The 21,875-nt window shown below is 35.4% G+C and overlaps 1 protein-coding gene across 1 annotated transcript; it reads right to left on the reverse strand.

Moving 5' to 3' along the window:
* Positions 1–521: 521 nt before the first annotated feature.
* Positions 522–21,609, reverse strand: LOC131034089 (uncharacterized). The gene is made up of 4 exons (XM_057965450.1): positions 21,432–21,609; positions 3,505–3,836; positions 1,986–2,225; positions 522–866 (listed from the first exon to the last, which is right to left on the reverse strand). Exons 1-4 carry the CDS (start codon positions 21,607–21,609, stop codon positions 522–524), a joined length of 1,095 nt encoding a protein of 364 aa, XP_057821433.1.
* Positions 21,610–21,875: the final 266 nt, after the last annotated feature.

Here is a 21,875-nt window from a genome sequence, read left to right on the forward strand (position 1 = left end):
ACTTTTGAATCCATGTCGTTGCAAATAAAAATCCAGTCTATCATACCAAGCATGAGGTGCTTGTTTGGGGCCATAAAGAGCCTTCTTTAGCTTGCATACATAATCTTGATTTGTTCATAACACAAATCCATCAAGTTGTTTTACATAAGCTTCTTCATTCAAATTTCCATTCAAGAAGGCAGATTTGACATCCATTTAAAAAACTTTAAAACCTCTAAAGAAGGCAAAAGCTAAGAACATTCTAATTGCCTCTAAATGAGCAATTGGTGTAAAGGTTTCATCAAAATCAATACCTTCAACTTGGGTATATCCCTTACACACTAACTTTGCCTTGTTTCTCACAACTTGACCCTCCTCATTCAATTTAAACCAGAAGACCCATTTTGTGCCAATCACATTCATGTCCTTAGGCCTTGGAACAAGTTCCCAAGTTTCACTCTTTTGGATCCGATCTAACTCTTCTTTCATGGCTGCTACCCAAGATTTGTCTTTTGTTGCCTCTTCAAAAGTTTTAGCTTCAATCATGGACGATAAATAATATCATCATTTTCATAATAGTTTACTTTTCTCCTTGTTGCTCTAGGTCTGTCCTCTTGCAAGATTTGATTGATAGGATGGTTCTTTTCAACAAATCTTGATGAAGTCTTAAGAGAAGTTCTTATTGTAGATCTTTTTCCATCACGTGAACATGTAAAACCAACTGATGCATTTGATGTATTAAACTGATTGTTTGTTGTTCCACCCTCTAACTGTGTACCAACTCTTTCATCTTGATTGTTTTCAAGGGTATTTCCAGCATTGTTATTTGTTGTCCCAACTTGCACACTAGTAGAAGTTGACTGATCAACACTTTCAACCTCTCCATTCTATAAGTCATCATCACAACTTTGCAATTTCTCATAAGAGTTAGCAATCTCATGAATTTTCACATTAGCGCTCTCAACTATCTTATGCAATCTCTTGTTAAAACATTTATAGGCTTAACTTTCTGAAGAATATCCTAAAAAAATACCCTCATTAGCTCTAGGATCAAATCTGGTTAAGTTATCCTCATCTCTCTTAATATAACAAGGGCTGCCACATATTTTAAAATGCTTAATAGATGTTGTCTTACCATTCCACAGTTCATATGGTGACTTGTTGTGCTTAGCTCTAATCAGACCTCTATTTTGAATTTAGATAGTTGTATGGATTGCTTCTTTCAAAAAACAATCACTTACTTTACATTCATTCATCATACTTCTTGCCATCTTTTGAACTGATATGCTCTTCCTCTCAGCCACCCCATTCTGTTGAGGTGTCCTGGTAGTTAAGTATTTTTTTTGATACCAAACTTTTCACAAAAGCTCACAAAATCATTTGAGGTAAATTCACCGCAATTGTCTGATCATAGGCACTTAATTTTCAGACCCTTCTCATTTTCAACCAAAGCTTTAAAAGCTTTGAACTTCTTTAATGTTTTTTATTTTTCCTTCAAAAAAGCCACCCAAATCATACGTGAGTAGTCATCAATTAAAGGCATAAAGTATCTCACCTTGCATACTTGTTCTTTTAGGACTACACAAATAAGTGTGTATTATCTCTAAAGGCATTGTGCTTGAGTACTCCTTTGATTCGAAACTCCTACAACTCCCTTCTTGCTGATTTGAATAAATATCAAAATTTATATGTCCAAATCTTTTATGCAACAACCAAGATTCATCAAGTAGACTCAAACAACAAGTTTCATTCTTAACATCATCAAGAATATATAAATTGTTCACTACCCTACTTGCATCAACAATATGAATACCATCTTTACTAATTTTGCAACAATCAGAACTGAAAGTTAAGCTATGTCCTTGATCACACAATTGCCTAACATTGAGCAAATTGTGTTTTAAGCCTTCTACAAACAACACATTCTCAACTTTAGTTTTTCCATCATTTAACGTAAGAGTACCTTTTCCAGCTACCATAGCAGACAAATTTCTGTCAAACCTTACCTTGCCACCATTGGATTTCTTGAGAGTCAAGAACTTACTCTCATCTTCAGTCATGTGTTTAGAGCAACCACTATCTACATACCAAATATCTCTTTTATTATGTGCAAGAAGAGTTGTTTGCACAATCAGAGACTTTGTTTCAACCTCTTTCTCTTTCTTCCTCAACACTTTGGTTTCCTTAGCATTGTTCTTAACATATTTCTTTAATAAATCCACCCTGCCATTCTTACAAACCTTACACTATGTCCAATGTTATTACATTTGTAACAAACAAAATTATAACTCTTCAAAGGGGCAAAAGAATTCTGATTCACAAATCCGAAATCATTTCTAAAAGACATTCTACAATTTATTGCCTTGTGTCCAAAGTAATTACAAGCATAACAATACCCATGAAAGAAAGAATGATTAAACATGGTTAAGAGTGATTGTCTAGTAATGGTGGGATGCTTGAAACCATTACTTATGTGTTTTGTAGAGAAAATATTTGAGCCATCACCATTCAGATTCTACTATTCATCTTTTGAAGACTTAGAGCTTCTTCAAGGCCAACTCCACCTTTATTTGAACATTGATTTTGAGAAGCTTATAGATCATCCAATGATAGTGAACTTTTCTGATTTATCTTTTCTTGGTTCAACGGTGTTGATGATTTGCCTAATTTCCTGAGAGAAACAATTTCAGCTTCCAATCTATCATAGTTTTCTTCCTTCAACTTAATTTGATTTTTTGGATCTTCTTGAACCTTCTTAGCTTCTTCAATTTGGATTTTTCAGGTAATCTATGAGCTTCTTAGCATCATCAAGAGCTTGTGATTTTTTTATTTTGTCTTCACTTTCTTCTTTAAGCAACAACTTCAAATTTAGACTTTTCTTCTTAAGACTTTTAATCTCACTAGGAGCACTTAACAATTCTTGTTCAAGATCCACTTCTCCATCTTCTTCATCAAATACATCTTCATCTTCTTGATTTTCAACGTGAGTTTATTCTAGAGCCATAAACAAAATCTCATCACTTTGAGTTTCTTCATCATTTCCTTTAGATGAATCACTTTTCTCTTTTGAATATAGACTCCTTTTGGATTTCCATGTCTTCTTATCTTTTCCTTTGTGCTTCCTTTTGTTAAAATTAGGCTTCTTTTCAAAACTGCTATCTTCATTATTCTCATATGGACATTTGGTTGCAAAATGTCCAACCTTTCCACAGTTAAAACATTTAAGAGACATCTTCTTTTGTTTGCTGAAATCTTTCTTCAACCTTTTCATGAACAAAGCTTCTTTTGAGTATGAATTATCATCCGAACTATCACTTGAAGCTTGCTCTTTTTGTTTGCCTTTCTTTGAAGCTTTGAAAGCGGTTTCCCTTTTTGAAGATTTTGTGTTCGTCCTCATCTCATATGCAGTCAATATACCATGGAGCTTGTCAATGGACAATTTATCAAGGTCAACACCATCTCCTCTATGGCTAAGATCTTTGCATCAAATCTTAAAGGTAAAGACCTTAAGATTTTTTGAATAACCAAGCTACCATCAACCTTCCCACCAAGACCCTTAAGAGAATTCACTACTTCATCTACTCTTAGAAAATAGGCTGCAACGTTTTCTTCTTCTTTCATTTTCAGACTAAAAAATTGCATCCCATGAGTTTGAAGCTTGACTTTCTTTACCTTTTCATCTCCTTCATAAGCATTCTTGAGTTTATCCCACATAGCTTGAACAGTATCACATTGCATGACTTTAACAAATTCAGACTTTGACAATCCACATAGTATTGCATTCATAGCCTTAGCATTGCTTTCAAAAGCTCTCTTTTCATTAGTAGTGGATGGAGGATTTTGAGGAACTGTATAGCCTGTCACCATGCAATTCCAAACATCAAAGCCAAGATACATCAAGTATGCTCGTTCCGACACACCATAAAGCGTAGTTTGAGCCATCAAATAGAGGATCTCTATTTGTTGCAAGACCTTCGAGTGCATTCATCTTAGTGTGCTAACAAGATTGAACCTCAAGCTTTTAAGCTTTAACAGAAGGCACTTGCTTTGATACCAATTGAGAAACACACAACAAAAATTGAGAGGGAGGGGTAGGGTGAATTAGTATTTGAAGGAAATTAAAACTTTAAAATCAATATGTAGTCAAAACAGATTATAAGAAAAACCAACAAGAAGATAACACAAGTGTTTCTCATGGACAACCATTTCGGGTAAAAAACCACGACATCAAAGAATTCTACTCACTTAAAGATAATGGCCTCCAACCCAAATTACATAAGTGGGCTACAACTCATCGAAAACATTCACTTTCCAAGAGCACCAACTCTTCATTGTAGATGCACCAACCTCTGTAAGTGCACCAACTCTGAATTGAAAGAGGCACCAACCTCTTACTATGGAAGCACTTACTTTCAGTTCCAAAATATGTTGTGAACAACCTCCTTCAAAAACAAGCCATTGATATGGTTCACATAGATTTCACAAAAAGTACTTCTCAAACATAGCAACAACATAAACCTTCAAATCTTTCCTCTTTCCAACACTCATAAATTTCTTCTTTAAAAACATTACCACCTAGTCATACAACAAACCATGTTTTTCACAAAAATCAATAAGCAAATACTGCTCAGATAATTTCAATAACAAGTAACATGCCCTTTCCAACAAACACCCCAACATGTATATATTTTTTTACGTATCATTTTCAAAAAGCTCCAACAGATAGCTAAAACGATAAAGCATTTTTTTTATCACTAAAATACAAAAGTCGATACTTTTTAACAAATCGGGCCCAAAACATCTACATCACCACACACACAATCCGCTGCTTCATATACTTTTCAAAAAACCAAAAACCTGTATCATTTCAACTCTTTTATTTTTACGATGGCACCAAAAATCGTTGTCAATTAAGAGACTTCATTTTTTTACTTAAAAAAAACGCTACTATGCGTCACACCCCCATATCACTTATTGTTGACCTTCCAAAAAAAGAAAAATTCTAGGCAAAGGCGTTTTTAATTACAAAAAGACGTTTCATCCCCACGTTTTCAAAAAAAGACTATCAATTTCTAACTCCCTCATTCACCTTCCTTGCGTAAACATTTGAATGATAATAATGTTTTAAAAGCCCGCCCTTCGAAAACATTAGAATGAGAACAACAACGTATATCACAAGAGCTCTCTACACTGAAAAAGAAATCACACCACAAAAAAAAAAACACCAACATTGAATTCGCACAACCTCAGAAAGGTAATATACGTTTTCAAAAATGGTTGCCACTCTTAACACATCCATTATAGCCAAAACGTTTTTATTTATTTAAAAAACATTAGTATACCTAATCGTGGTTGTCTTTAGAAAAAACATAAGTATTTCCAATATGAAAATAGCCTCCACGACTCTGTCTGAAATAAATCATTTTGTGTGGATTTTGATATGCTTTTGACAAGAAATGACACATCACCATACCACAATTTGCCAATTTTTTTTTTTGAAGCTGTTAGACCTTGTTAGAAGAAATACACTAAATATGGCATATGTAATAGAGTATCATGACAATGATAAATAAAGATTCAAATGCCAGTTGTAGCCTTCAAACAACATAAAAGAGAAGCTGGTGACATGCTACAATTGAATTATATTAATAGCTTGTTTGACTATTCAAGGGATGTCGTGGCATAAAATCTAACTGAGCAGCTGACAAATGGACAAGTAGGAACTCACATTGCTTAATCAAACACACAAGCAGGTGAAGCTGATAGCGAAGCACCTCAAGGAACCAAGCAAAAGGCTAGAGAAAGCAGGCAAGGAGTTGAAGCAGGCAAGCAGGGAGCTCAAGCAACTCAACCAAGCAAGTAGACAACTCAACTAGAGAAACAAAAAACTCAATTTGACCATAATGCATAGATAGTATCTTGACAAGCTCAAACTAATCTTTGACATCAATCACAAAAATTCCAACACATAGACATATAACATTTTCTCAATCGTATTATAATAATACTACTAACTCAACTACACTACCTGCCGATTCTTCTCATACATACATACATACATATATATATATATATATATATATATATATATATATATATATATATATATATATATATACACATATATATATATATATATATATATATATATTTATTGTTAGAGTTATCTTTTATTAGCTAATAATTATTTATTTAATTATTAGTCTATTATACTCTATGCTTAAGCTAAACTTAGGAATCTTATAATTCTTTAGGGTTTCAAGTATCCTCTTATAAGGATTCTCTCTTTGTATTTTCATAACAACTGTAATTATTGAATTGCATTCTTGTTGCACAATCAATATGACTCCTCTTTTCTAGATCTTTGAATTCTGGCCTCCATAGCTTTTTTGTTTCTCTCTTTCTGTTACAGGTTTGCATGCAGGTGATCTTTTGAAGCTGTAGAGCTGATTTTTCCTCAACTCCAATATGGTATTAGAGCTCTAGATCTGCATGCCCCTGTTCTCTTCATGAGAAATTTTGGGCCTTGTTCTTTAGATTTGTGTATTCGGGGGTTTGTGCAGTTGTTTTTTTCAATTTCTGGGAGTAGTTGATTTATTGGTACATTTTGGTGCCAAAAGGACCTCTCAGTTGGATTCAGAAGGCTGATTCCATGAATTTTGATATATAATTTTTCTATTTTCGGTGACAGGGGCATCTGAGACATGATTTTTTATTGGCATGTTTTTTAGGCACGAAAATCCATACGGCTGTACTTGCAAATGCGTCATAAAATTTTCATCAAAAAAAAAAGTTTTTTTTACCCTCTGTATGCCCTAAAAGAGGGTTTTTTTTTTCATTTGGCCGTAACTTGGGCATACAAAGGCGTTTTTTGATAAATCTTATATCATCGAGAAGCTCTTTCCGAGCTCTATCCAGATCAGGAGATTTGAATTTTTTATTTTGTTTTTTTGATGGTGTTTTTTGCTGTCAAAGCCAGAGGTTCATTTTTGCACTCCTGGAGACATAACATGAGCATCCGAACTCCGTTTTTCAAAAACTATATCATTGGAAAGCTTGTTCTGTGTACTTTTTAGATTCTACTCTAGATATATTTTATTCAGTTTTTTGCTTTTCAAAACTCTGGTGAATATCTTGGATGTTTCAGGTCTTGGGATCTCTTTCTTTGAGTAGGATGTCTCGTCTTTGGCTGTTCTTTCTGTTACCATTCTTCTGTCTCTTTTTATTATTGTAGCATTTTATTTATGCAAACACACTGAGATAAAATGCCACCATGCATTGTATACTTGGGATCTTGCACATCTTGTCTCTTGCTGTACATGCACTACTTATAAAGTGTCATGGGGGGTTGATGTTTGCTTTTTGTTTGCCATCTACTTTTGTCAAGTGAGTGTTCCTTCCACGACATTAGCCTCATGATGTGTGTCAAGTGAGTGTTCCTTTCATGACACTATTTACTTTTCTTTGCAGCTTCGATGTTCTTGGTTCTTCGTCATGCAGTTCTTGTTGGCCGTCCTTTTCAGTGTACCTGTCCCTCTCCCTTTTCAACATTATGGGGAGGTTTCTCCTGTTGGTTCTAATGCTTCCTTGGTTCGATTGATCAACTCTTCAGACTTTGGTGTTTCATGCCATCTGTATCTTCGAGTTCAGTTGTTTGCCTTTGTTTGCCATCTGATTCGAGTAGTGTCATTTGAGGGCACTCATGTAGATTACAATCTTCTCTATCTGGTCATATTCTATTTCAGTGGAGGTTCTTCAGACCAGCAGTTACTCTTCGACAGTGTTTGGAGCTATTTCATGCTTCAGTGGTGTTCTTCATTTTCTTTTTTTTGTTCCTATCTTCTGGAACACTCTTGTTTGGAGGCTTCTTAGTCCTTCACTTGAGCTTTCATCTCTTCTTGGAGAGGATTTTTGTTCCCACAAAGTTTTCTCATTTTTTTCCACTTTACAAAGATTTTATTGTACTTGGGTACCTCATCAGGCCTAGTTGTCGGGAGCCATTGTTGTTTTCATGCATTTTTTACATGTTTTTTTACTTCTTAGTTGTTTTTAGCTACCTTAAGTTCATCTTAGGGGGGGTGTTAGAGTTATATTTTATTAGCTAATAATTATTTATTTAATTATTAGTCTATTATACTCTATGCTTAAGCTAAACTTAGGAATCTTATAATTCTTTAGGGTTTTCATCTTTAGGGTTTCGAGTATCCTTTTATAAGGATTCTCTCTTTGTATTTTCATAACAACTGTAATTATTGAATTGCATTCTGGTTGCACAATCAATATGACTCCTCTTTTCTGGATCTTTGAATTCTGGCCTCCATAGCTATTTTTGCTTCTCTCTTTCTGTGATAGGTTTGCATGCAAGTGATCTTTGTGAGCTGTAGAGTTGATTTTTTCTCAACTCCAATATTTATTTTGTAGTTTCATTCCAAAAACGAAATACATAAAGAATAAAGTAAGAGATTTTCAACATAATATAGTAAATTCTCCATTTACCATTTTTTTCTTCTTGATAACATATTAGGCTTTTTCACATCTTGAGCTTTACATAAAAACACTCATAAAGCCATATTTCCAAAAAAAACATCACAAACATATGAATAAGAAGCTACGTGGCAAAATAAAACTTAAACATTCCTTAATGCTTTTGAGAACGATGAGGGTGGAAGAATGTGAGATTCTGAGTCCTTCCTCCAACTCTCTTCCTCCAAGCTTATCCTCGTCTTAATCCACAATTTACACATGAAGAAAATCTTTCCTAACTATTCTTCTAAAGGTGAGAAGAAAAACTTCTCCCTTCCAAAACTTCTTGAGAACAAAACAAATTCTTAGCAAATACACACTGACAAAAATTTCCCCAAAAGTTCCCTTTAAAGCCCAAGGCTAATCTATTTATAGCCTTTCCATGTGAGGAAATTTCTCCATTCAAAATCATCTTTTCCCTCCAAGAATGAATGTTTTTAGATATCTGTTGTAGTTTATGTGTTTTGTGGACTTGAGGTCCAATCGTTCTGTTTTGTTTTAGTTTGATTGTTGTCTCATTGTGTATTGGGTGTTAGGAACCCTTCAAATCATATGGTTGTTGGGTTGTTGCAAACATATGCTCTATTGTTGGTCATTATATTAAAGGTTTTAGGTCCCTACAAAACCTATTCGACCTTTAATCAAAATCTTTAAACTCCCTTGTTCACGGGGATGGAGGGATGAATCTTGACAAATTCTAGAAAGGGAATTAGTTGGTCTACTCTTGAAGGATGACTCAAACTTAATTTGATGGAGCATTTAGGGGACATCCAAGGGCTTTGAGAACACGTTGCATAGTCAAAGATCATTGTGAAATATAATCAACATCGCTTCAAAGAAATTATTCCTATAAACCAACAATGAAGTAGAAGATCAAGCACTTCTTCTTGGATTTCATGTTTGTGAATGACTTTGTGTCAAACAAGTTCAAATATAAGGAGAATCAATGGTCATTGTTAACTCTATAAGGAAGAAAATATCCTCAAATTAAGTGAGATATAAAAATTTAAGGCAATGTTGGCCCCTAGTTGAAAGTTTCACAACCTTTACTTAATGTCTTCTTTTAGAGAGATAAATAGCATTGAAAACAACCTAGAAAGATTCATGATTGATGTAAAGGGAGAATGCCTAATCTATAACTCCAAGTTGATCTAACACAATATAAATCCATCCATTACCACACTCTTCACAATGTGAGGTTCAATCATGAGAAGGCAGTGACAATTACCATTGGCACAAAGGATGCAATGAAGGTAATATTTCTCTAGATAACTTAAGGAATGCAAAGGATTATGAAATGATATATGTCCAACAACCACCTAAGGTTCACAAATGCTTTATCATTGCATTTTAGATGATTTTGGATGATTAATAGAATGTATACAATGGTTAGACAAGTGGTGAAAAAGAGGCAGATCACATTCTTTTGAGTTATCTTGGATTTAAGATTGAATTCAAGGTGAATGTTGTTATAATGCTTCATGCCATTAGTGATAGTTCTGATACTTAATGTTAAGTACAGATGCCAAGCTAATAAGATGAGAGGGGGGGGGGGGGGGGGGCGCGGGGTGAATCATACAAACTTAATCTTCCATAAAAACATCAGATTCAACCTCGGTAACATATACTTCAGTAATATAACCAAAACTGCTAAACATGCAAACTCAAAAGCATATAAACATCATAACACTAGATTTAACGTGGAAACCCAAATAGGGAAAAACCACTGTGGGATTTCGGACCCACTAAAAAATATACTCTTCTAGAGTATGCTCGGTTAAAAGCAAATCCTGTTAAAGATTACAAACACATTGCTAGATGTGACCCGGTTAAGGGATTTCCCTCAGATCTGTTAGGATCTTCACCTTCTTAGAGGTGACCTTGTTAAAGGATTTCAAACACTCAATCAGAATGTCACCTTGCTAGAGGGTTTTACAAATAAGATTGTTAAGTCCACTCGGTTAAGAGATTTTCTGTCACTTTGCAAAATAACAGTAATAAAAATCTATCTGCAACTTCACATCTAAAATGCTAAAGCAGATTCATATTTGCTCAATACAATAGGACTTATCTTGTCCATCTGCTGGGCTCTATACTCTGTTATTCAAACAGGTCTTCAAGCTTCTGTGCTTGGTAATCACTATGTAGCATCCCTGTGCATAAACTTGCCCGCATACATTGTTTATCAACAGTTCCTTATTTATAAATAATTCGCCAACCGCTTAATCTCCTTGATCACATTTCCCATGATCAATCATAGCCATCTGATCTTCAAACTTTGACCAGGTTCAATGTATCCTTCGATCTACAAATGTTTTACCCCGCCTTGGAACTTGCATACATTTCTTGGAACTTGTGCTAGGGTATTGTGGTTCAATTTGCGTTGTAGATCTTCTTGCCGATTTTCCTTTGCCATAGATTCTTTAACAAACTTCATTCACGACATACCAATCATTTAATCATAGCCAGCTCATCAGCTTCCTTCATTAAATAATGCTTTTATTCATTCAATGCATTCTGTTATTACTCGGTTGCAACTCGGTAAATACTAAACTTCACTCGGTAGACATACCGCCTTCATTAACCGATAGCGATAACCTTAGGGTTTACCGACTAGGTTGTTTGCTCAGTAACATAGTATATTATTAACCTTACAATCAACAACATATGTATGATATTAAAACAATCCAAACATCCTGATCTCATCATTGTCTAACTCGGTAATAGTTGCCCATTGAATAACTTATTTCTCCCCTTATTCATCACATTCTTTCTGTGTCTTTTACCGACATCTTTATACTCATCAAATCATACTTTTTAAGATATGGCAACATCATGCTGAATTAGAAAATCAATTTCTTGACATCAATGATAAAATAATAATATTAAGACAGTAAACATCCTTAATTAGTTATATCCATAATCATCAACAACCTTCTCAATATCCTTATTGAAATGCCAACAATCTCTCCTTGTCTGTTATAATGCCAACAATTAGTGCAAATATTGGGGATTAACAAAAGTATTTTATCAATTTTTGTAGTAGTTTTTTTAGAGGTTAGAGTAGCTAAGGATTCTATTTTGAGCCATTACAAATCATTGATTAGACCATAGTGGGGGCATGGTCTTTGTTTGATATTGGATGACATAATAATTAGTTTGAGGTTCCCTTTGAAAGGAAGCTAAGGTGTGGAAAACACTTCCTAATGCTAATCTAGTGGGGGAGATAGTGCAATTTTACTATCCAATATTTAACTATAATAGAATAAAAACACATTTCAAAGGAGATAATGAACATGCATAAAGATAAACACAATGAAACATAAAATATATTATTGGGACAACCCTTTTGGGAGAAAAACCCCACACTCCAAAAACATAGTACTTTGTATTCTAGTAAACTAATGGTTACAATATAATATCAACACTTAGCTTCTTCAACAAGAGTCTACAACTAACAATTCAGAAACTGGATTAATTCTGACAACATAACACTTCGTAGGTTCCCTTTGAAAGGAAGCTAAGGTGCGGAAAAAACTTCCTAACACTAATCTAGTGGGGGAGATAGTGCAATTTTTATATACAATCTTTAACTATAATAGAATAAAAAAAAAACATTTCAAAGGAGATAATGAATATGCATAAAGATAAACACAACGAAACATAAAATATATCATCGGGACAAACCTTTTAGGAGAAAAACCACACACTCCAAAAATATAGTACTTTGTATTCTAGTAAACTAATGGTTACAATACAATATCAGCACATAGCTTCTTCAATAAGAGTCTACAACTAACAACCTACAATCTGGATTAATTCCGACAACATAACACTTCACCTACGAAACATAACACGACTAATACTCTCCAAGGCCACCTCATATAAATAAATACAACAAAGAAGGAAGCTTTTAGATGGAACAAAAAGATGGGGTCGTGCAAATACTTGGTACTATATTCAACCATCTATATGTATGCAAATGACATATGTACATCTCCAAATGACTCCCCATTCAAAGCTCCTAAGTTGAGCACCCAAAGTTTACTATCTCGAGGTATGACAAATGCTCTTACCCAGCTTATAGTTGTCATAAAATTCTACCATAAACATTGTCATAACTTATAGTACCTACAACTATAAGAGAATCTACCATAACTGATCATAAGTAGCACATTCTCTCACAACTTGTCATAACCCAACTTGGGTGCTTACCTTCTCCATGCAAAAGGTATCTTTTGCCACTTGTCTTATTTTTTGTAGAATCTATCACAAGTTATCGCTATATGAGACTTGTCAAGATCCTCAAAGTGAGACGCCTACTTCCACATGTGCAATATATGTCTCAGTATAGTCACTTCCATGTAGGATGACACAGACCCTCTCGGTCCCACTAGATGATAAGACATTTGTTAGAAATTAAAAATAATAAATAAATATAACAAATAAATGTAATAATCAATGTTAGGATTTGCAAAGGTCGAGACACCTTAATCGCAACATTCTCGCATTTGTTGAAGACCTTTCAAATAACCGATAGATCAATTGTAGGGGTTTGAGAGGCCCATAGTTTTGGAACACCTTTTGAACTCTTCTATGCTCACCAATTTTGTTAATGCATCTGCGACATTCATCAAAGTGTCAACCTTCTCTAGTTTTACCTTCCCATCCTCTACCATATCTCAAATAAAATGAAACTGAACATCAATGTGCTTTGTTCTTGCATGGAAAGTCAAATTCCTTGCTAAGAGAATGACACTTTGATTGTCATAATAGATAGTAATCAATTCTGCATTAGACCCTATAATGTGGTGAAAAGTGAATGATGGAGAGATCAAGAGGAAAGTTTTTCTTCCCTCCAAGGAGAGATGAAAGTTTCACTGCGGATTTCCCTTCAATCACCTCACACATATTACATTTAAAAGAGGGGGAGAAATTCACTAGATCCAATCTCTTATGAAAGAGATTGAATACTAAATGAATTGATAATGAGGTAGAAATGACAAGCTAACCCCTCTTTTAGAATGGAAAATGATTGAATTATGTGTTTTGAGACCAAGTGTAAAAGTAGCAAAGAACTGATTATAACTCGAGATAGAAGCGTGGGATGAAGTTGTGCACCTGGATCTAGTTATAATATGTTGAGATGAAGCTGCCCTACGAATTTGAGGAAAAGTTGTTAGGATCGTGTTGAAAGTGCACACGGTCCTCCAAAAAATCCGCGAAACGAAAAGGGTTTTTTCGCCTCTGTAAATGGAGTCCAAATTTGCAAATACAGCTGCACACCTGCAACCTACACACAAAAAAGAGAGGAAAAGGGGTTGGGATTGGGGGTTTGCCTTCAGGTCAAACCCCAGTTTTGAAATTAACCAAATGATGAAAGCAAGTACTTGCAAGTAAATGTAAATGAAAAACTGAAATGTAATTCACCTCAAGGGAGGATGCAATAGGAATGTAGATATAATTGCTTGTATGGAATTGAATGATGAAAGAGATCTCATCTTCAATGGTTGAATCCTTGACTTGAATGCAACACCTAGCCTTGAAGGGAGACTTGGGATTCTCAATGCTTGAAAGGGATGCTTGAATGCTCTTGAACGCTTGATTGCTTGAACTTTTAACTTACGAAAACTTGTTGTCATCCAAATGGGAGGGTGAATGCGACTTATATATTCGTCAATTAGGGTTATTGGATTGATTTTTTGTCATAGGCCGACATAGGGAAAGTTTTCCCACTTAAGTGCAAAGCTCAATGCAAAGATAGGACAGAGGTGGCCCCAAAATAGGGCAGGGTCCTACCCTTATCCAGGATAGAAAGCAAGTTCTAGGCAGTGTAAAGTGTGGAAAAAGTGCAGTTTTCAGGGATTGAGCAAGTCTTGGGTCTCCAATCACGCTTGGGGATTCGATTTGACAATGTGAAGACCCTAATGTGGTTGAAAATTGCAAGGCTCACAATTTTATGACACTACATTTAGCCCCTACTTTAGCGGGAGTATAAGCATACGCCAATACTATCGGTAAATTACAAGGAAACAAGATTGACAAACTTCTACCATGTCAAGGAAGAAAGATACACCAAGCCCCCAATGGACTTAGGATCTTTCAACTTTGATTGACAAAGTAAAAGAGAAGATCGAGAAGGAAAGAACCATGACTGCAAGTAGAAAGGTTCCCCTCGCTATGAGTCATGACAAGCAAGGATACCAAAATTACAAAGCGAAGCCCAATTCACTAAGTAACTTTAAGTATCAAGAAGGAAAATATGAGCGGAGTGTATGCCCCCACGTTAAAGCGATCGCAGATGCCTTATCGGGAGCGATTTCTAAGGTAGGATACACCCAAGAGAGAGAAAAGAGAGGGAGCACGTTATCGCAAGGATTTAGCCCCCAATCGAGGAATAAACCCAAGGATAATGAACACAAAACATGAGGTAGTTTTGCTTTGCTCGGGGTTAGTATGTTGTATGATAACTCATGTATATCATATGTATATATGCATATAATAATCGTCATTCCCGAAGAAAGGAAACCACCTTAGAAGAAAGGGAATATAAGGTGTCTTTTGAGTCAACATGAAAGAGACTAAAAGAGATCTCAATGCTTTACATCGTCCTCAAGTAAACATTAAGGGGAAAATAGAAGAACGGGGATACACATAGAAGAATAGTCACAAAAGAGCAAGAGAGGAGAGAGGGAGAAGATCTACAGTGCTAATGTTGTTAATCTAGCACGACATCCACCTCTCGATCTTGCTGATCACTATTTTGGGAAGACGGGCAACACGCCAGAGGAGCGACATCGAGCACAACAGATGGAGCTATCACAAGATCCAAACAAGGACTATGCTCATGTGGTAAGTCACTTTGTTCGACTCTAGGAGCTATGATTAGGGCTTTTGAAAATTCAACTGATAAATGCTTGTCAACATCAACATATTCATAGTCACTATCAGAAGCATTAGGAGTTGTATTTGCATCATGAATAACATTTTCACCTATTTCTTCTTCAAGATTTATAGAAAGAGGAGTACGGACACAAATAGGAGTAAAACCATCACATGTTTTTTGTAATTTACGATTTGGAGATGTAGGTTCAACATCTTTCTTAGGAGAAAAGGGAATCATGTCAACTGTTGGAGTCTTGGGAGACTTAATGTGTTTAGGAACAGCTTCACGAGCTCGAGCATGACGTCTTCGTCAGTGCTCTCTCGCACTACGATTTCATCGAGTCCTAGTGGAAAGCTGAGAAGAAGGAGGAACATTTGTAAAAGGAGGAATATTATCTTTTGTGATAGTTGAAGGTTTAGGTTGAGGTATTTTAGGTTGGACAAGAGGAGAGGCATGCCTCTTCTCTCTATAAGAGGAAGGAGGTGGAACTGCACCATATAAAGAAGGAATATTAGGTGTAGGAAGTAGACCAGGTCCATCATGAGGAAGAGGTAGAAGTCTAACCTTAGAAGGAATATTGTTGGTCTTATTAGTAGAAGGCATAGTTACATCCATAGGAATAGGTTGAGGATCTTCCTTAAGAGGAAGATTAGTTCTATCCGTTAGGGGAAGAACTTCATCTTCAAGAATAATAGGAATGTCAATTGTTGGAGTTCTAGGTTGGCTCAAAGATATGATCATATCTTTCTTCCACTTTTGATAAGATTGGAAAAGAGAATCACTCCTTTGTGGAAGAGATTGAAATTGCTTAGGCCAAAAGAAATTAATAGGAACACCTGGGCTTCTTTTGGATGGTTGAAATAAGTTATGGTTAACGATTATGATTTCTCCATTGTGAGGAAATTTCAAACACTTATGAATTGGAGAAGCAATAGCCTTCATGGAAGATAGCCAAGGGTAACCCAACTTCACACGAAATTGCTTGGAAGAAGGAATGGTAACAAAGTTGACATCCATAGATTTAGTGTGAACTTCAATAGGAAGGGTGATAGAACCAATTGTAGGACAAGAGAATCCATCAAATAACCTCACTACCACAGTAGTGTCATCATAAATATGTTTATACAATTGTAAAGTGAAAAGATACTCCTCAGTGATGACATTAACCATGCAAGAGGGATCAACAAGAGTACCATGGCAAGGTATGTCCTTAACCTTCGCAACTATGTATAAAGGGCCATCGGGTGCCCTAATGGTCTCACTAGGCTTAAATTTAATACAAGGATCCTTAGGCATCTCTTGTTTCTCTACCGTATTCACCAAATTTGGAGCTGTGGAAGTAAGATCAGAAGGAGAGAAAGAGGTATGTTCAGTCTCAATCACGTTAGAGGTATGAGAAGGCAAAGGATCTGTAAAAACCTTAAGATTTTTATTAGGAGGAGCTACTAATTTGTTCCCCTTATCATTCACACCTGCCACAGATATAGTATTATTATCAATCAAATCTTGAATCTTACTTTTCAATGTAAAATATTTCTCAGTATCATGACCAGGTTGATGATGAAATTGACAAAATAAATTGTTATCAAAATAAGGGGATGCAAGCTTAGAAAGATCATCTGGTTTTATAGGAGGAAGTTTGATAACATTTATTTGTAATAACCGAGACATAAAACTATGTAAAGATTCATTCAAAGGAGTAAATTGTCTTTCTCTTTTGAAAAATTTAGAAATAGGAGGCACACCTGTTGTAGCATTCACATTGTTGTTGTTGATTGTATCATTGAACTTGATGAAGCCTTTTGTTGGTTTGAACTTCACAAACGGTTGTTGAATACTCTTCCCCTTATCACTCGGAGCCATAGGAGTACATTGCTCCATTTGACTCACAACCAGTTGATAATTGTGGAGTGTTGCGCACAACCACGAAAAGAAAGTGAACTCAGACAAAATAAGATTTTCCCTAATATCTTTTTGCAAATTAAAAATAAAAATGCTTTGAATATCGTTATCAGGTATAGGAAAAGAAATTTGAGCACACAAATGCTTATATCTACAAATGTAACCAGTCACTTTTTCTTTAACACCTTGTTTACAATGCATTAAATCAGTCAAAGTGATTTTAGGACCAATGTTGTTTTGAAATTGTTGAATGAAAGCATTTTCTAATTGTTGAAAAGAAGTGATAGAATAAGAATGCAATGAGCAATACCATTGTAAATCCTTATCTCTTAGTGTTCTTGTAAACAGTTTTGCAAGCAGTCTTTGATTATAAGCAAAGTCAGTACATAAGGTTTGAAATGTTTTGACATGTGTTAGAGGACCTTTTCCATTATAGAATTCCAATTGAGGGACCTCGACATGCTTAGGTGGGACGACTTTAACAATATCAAGGGAAAGTGGGCTCGCAACATCAAATGTGAGCACACTAAACTTGGATTGACTCATGGAAGCAATTTGTTGTTGTAAGGAAGACACAATTTGAGCAAGATTGTTAATGGTTGCTTCATTAGAAGAATTGATGTTAGATAGGGTTGATTGAGAAGGTGGTGTGATGTTATTGAAGGAAGGCATTCATTGAGAATAAGGTGGTGGGACATTATGATAAGTAGGCATAGTTGATGATTGAGTATGAAAAGGGACACTTAAAAGGAGGAATAAAATTGTTGATTGAATTTCTCCCTTGTGTCACATTGATTGGTTGAGGGATAATAGGAATGCTTATTGAAAACATAGGTAAAGATGGAGGATTAAATGAAGAAGAGGGATTTCCCCCATGACTAATTGTTGTAGGAATGACATTTTGAGTTGAAGTAGCCATGATATTCGAGGTAAAAGTAGGAACACTAGTTATAGGAGTAGTCAAAGGTATAGAAGAATTGATTTGTGTAGGAGGTTGTGAGTAACCTAGGGTTTCAACACAACTCTTTATAGGCATGACATTAGAATCAACAATATGAGCAATGTCGCGCAATATATCAATTCTATTCTTATCACTTTGAATCATGCATTTAAGGCCTTCAATTAATGGAAGAGCTTCACTATTAGGGTATTCTTGGGACATCCATTGTTGAAAGTTATCAAATTGATTGTCCAATTTTGAAAGTTGATCGATGGAAACTCTAGTCAAAGCTTCTTCTTCATCATGAGATTCATCAATTGGATAAATAGGGATATGATTAGGATGGGAAGAATTAACATTATCCTCATTAAAGAAGACCCAAATTTTGCTCCATCTTCTCGGTAATTAAACCTTTTAAAGCCTTAATTCTAATGCTTGATCTAACGGGGATAGTATAGGTAGAACTAATAGTGGTAAAACTCATGCACTAGAGGGAAAATTTGAAATTTTGAATTATAGGAACAAAGTGTATAAAAATTGAATAATGCAAAATTTGAGAAAACAATGATTAAACAATTTTGAACTTTGTTGAAAGTAGAAAATGACACAATTCCTGAAAATAATTTTATGATGAATGAAAGAAAATTGGAATTTTGAAATTAGGGTTAATGGGATACCACTTAATTTTAAAATTGACAAAATCGGGGCAAATTATAATTAACCACTTAATTTTACAATTTTTTCTTGAAATTTGAAATGTTGAATTTTGAAGGTATTTTTTTTTATTTTGGAGGGATAAAAAATCGACAAAATTAGCCAATTTTTTGTATTTAAGCTATTAAATACAGTCATAATAGTATCCCGAAATTTCGGGAAAAAAGTCGGGGACCGTGTTGAAAGTGCACATGGTCCTCCCAACTTTTTTTAGAAATTTTCAGGGATGAAAGTTACGATGATTTTAAAAATAACCCCCAAAAATTGGTGGATTTTACGATCTCTAGATAGGCAAAATTAAGGTTTGAATGTGAAAATAGGACCCTATTAGGGTTTTAAGAAAAATGAGAAATTGAATTGCAAATTTGAAAAATGTCAAACCTAATGGATGGGGACACCTTGAAAAATGATTAGAAAATTGAAATTAATTGAAATTTGCACAAAATCCAATTAAACTTGAAAATTAGGGTTTTAGGACTTAACCACTTATTTTTGAAATTTTGAATTTTGAAAAATGAGGGAAATTGAAAATTTGAATTTTAGGAAACAGGATAAGTTTGAAAACAGTCACAAATGTGAAAATTAAATGGAAATTCAATTTTTGCACAATTTCAAGATGATTTTTGAAAATTAGGGTTTTGACAATTAACCTCTTAATTTTTTGAATTTGATTTGCAAATTGAACAAGATAATGAAGAAATTGAATTTGACAAACAAAGCAATTTTCAGATCTAAGACAATAGCAAGCAATTTTTACAAAACACAAGTTCAATTTCAATTTTCAAAACTAGGGTTTTGAATGAATTAACCACTAAGTTTGCAGAAAAATTAAACTTGTAAATGAAAAATATGCAATGATTTTTCAGGATAAAGCATGCAAGACATCGAGTTCACCAAAATGTAATGTGGTGAAAAGTGAATGATGGAGAGATCAAGAAGAAAGTTTTTCTTCCCTCCAAGGAGAGATGGAAGTTTCATTACGAATTTTCCTTCAATCACTTCACACACATTACATTTAAAAGAGGGGGGGAAATTCACCAGATCCAATCTCTTAGGAAAGAGATTGAATACTAAATGAGTTGATAATGAGGTATAAATGACAAGCTAACCCCTCTTTTAGAATGGAAAATGAATGAATTATGTGTTTTGAGACCAAGTGTAAAAGTAGCAAAGAACTAATTATAACTCGAGATATAAGCGTGGGATGAAGCTATGCACCTGGATCTGTTATAATATGTCGAGACGAAGCTATCCTGTGAATTTGAGGAAAAGTTGTCGGGACCATGTTGAAAGTGCACACAGTCCTCCGAAAAATCTGCGAAACGAAAAGGGTTTTTCTGCCTCTATAAATGGAGTCCATATCTACAAATACAGCTCCGCACTTGCAACCTACATACAAAAAAGAGAGGAAAAGGGGTTGAGATTGAGGGTATGCCTTCAGGTCAAACCCCAGTTTTGGAATTAATCAAATGATGAAAGAAAGTACTTGCAAGTAAATGTAAATGAAAGATTGAAATGTAATTCACCTCAAGGGAGGATGCAATAGGAATGTAGATAGAATTGATTGTATGGAATTGAATTATGAAAGAGATCTCCTCTTCAATGGTTGAATTCTTGACTTGAATGCAACACCTAGCCTTGAAGGGAGACTTGAGATGCTCAATGCTTGAAAGGGATGCTTGAATGCTTGAATGCTTGAATGCTCTTGAACACTTGATTGCTTGAACTTGTAACTTACGAAGACTTTTTGTCATCCAAATGGGAGGGTGAATGTGACTTATATATTCGTCAATTAGGGTTATTGGACCGATTTTTCGTCATAGGCCGACATAGGAAAAGTTTTCCCACTTTAAGTGCAAAGCTCAATGCAAAGATAGGACAGAGGTGGCCCCAAAATAGGGCATGGATAGGAGCGCCATGCCCCTGTCCTGCCCTTATCCAGGATAGAAAGCAGGTTCTGGGCAGTGTGGAGTGCAGAAAAAGTGTAGTTTTTGGGGATTGAGCAAGTCTTGGGTCTCCAATCAGGCTTGGGGATTTGATTCGACAATGTGAAGACCCTAACTGTGTGAGGTACTCATCTTGGCTGTGGGAGCAAATATCTCCTCATAGTCAATGCCCTCTTTCTATGAAAACCCTTTTGCCACCAACCGAGCCTTGTACTTATCAAGGCTTCCATCAACTTTATACTTGACTTTAAACACCCATTTGGAGCCAATGGGATTCTTCCTTGGAGGAAGATCAAACAATACCCAAGTGTTGTTTTTAGAAGACTATGTTGCTCAGCCGCCATAACCTTTTCCCATTCAGGTACACCTTTAGCCTCTGTACATGTTTGAGGCTCATAAATACTGTGAATGTTGGTCGTAAGAGCAAAATTAACTATGTGTTGCTTGCTCTTACCTTTAACTGATCTACCCTCAATGAGCTCATCATCATGAAGATCACCAATGGTCTTGGCCCACCACTTAGGCCGGAGAGTAGAAGTACCAACATCTGCTGTAGGATGAAGATTACCTGGAATATCTGGAGCAAGCTCCTCTAGATGTGGATCTAGAAGATCCTGAGGAAAGTCAGGGGGTGTAATGTCATGCCTGGGAGACCCCACAACTTTAGAGTCAAATGAATCCCTCCCATCATGTGGAGCTAAGGGAAGACGAACACCCATACTTGCAGCCTTTGGAGGCTGATCCTCAATGCTCAAATCAATAGAGGAAGGTTGAAAAGGCCCTCTTTCTTCATCAAATACTACATCTTGACTGAATATGAGGTGATTAGTGTCTATATCAATCAGCCGATATGCCTTGTGGTTGTCACTGTAGCTGATGAATATCAATTTCTGACTCTTTGGATCCAGTTTGGTGTGCTTGGCATCTGAAATCCAAACATAAGTTGTAGAGCCAAAAACTTTCAAATGACTGATTTTGGGCTTCC

Source organism: Cryptomeria japonica, chromosome 10 (genome assembly GCF_030272615.1).
Source record: "Cryptomeria japonica chromosome 10, Sugi_1.0, whole genome shotgun sequence".
NCBI classification, from domain to species: domain Eukaryota; kingdom Viridiplantae; phylum Streptophyta; class Pinopsida; order Cupressales; family Cupressaceae; genus Cryptomeria; species Cryptomeria japonica.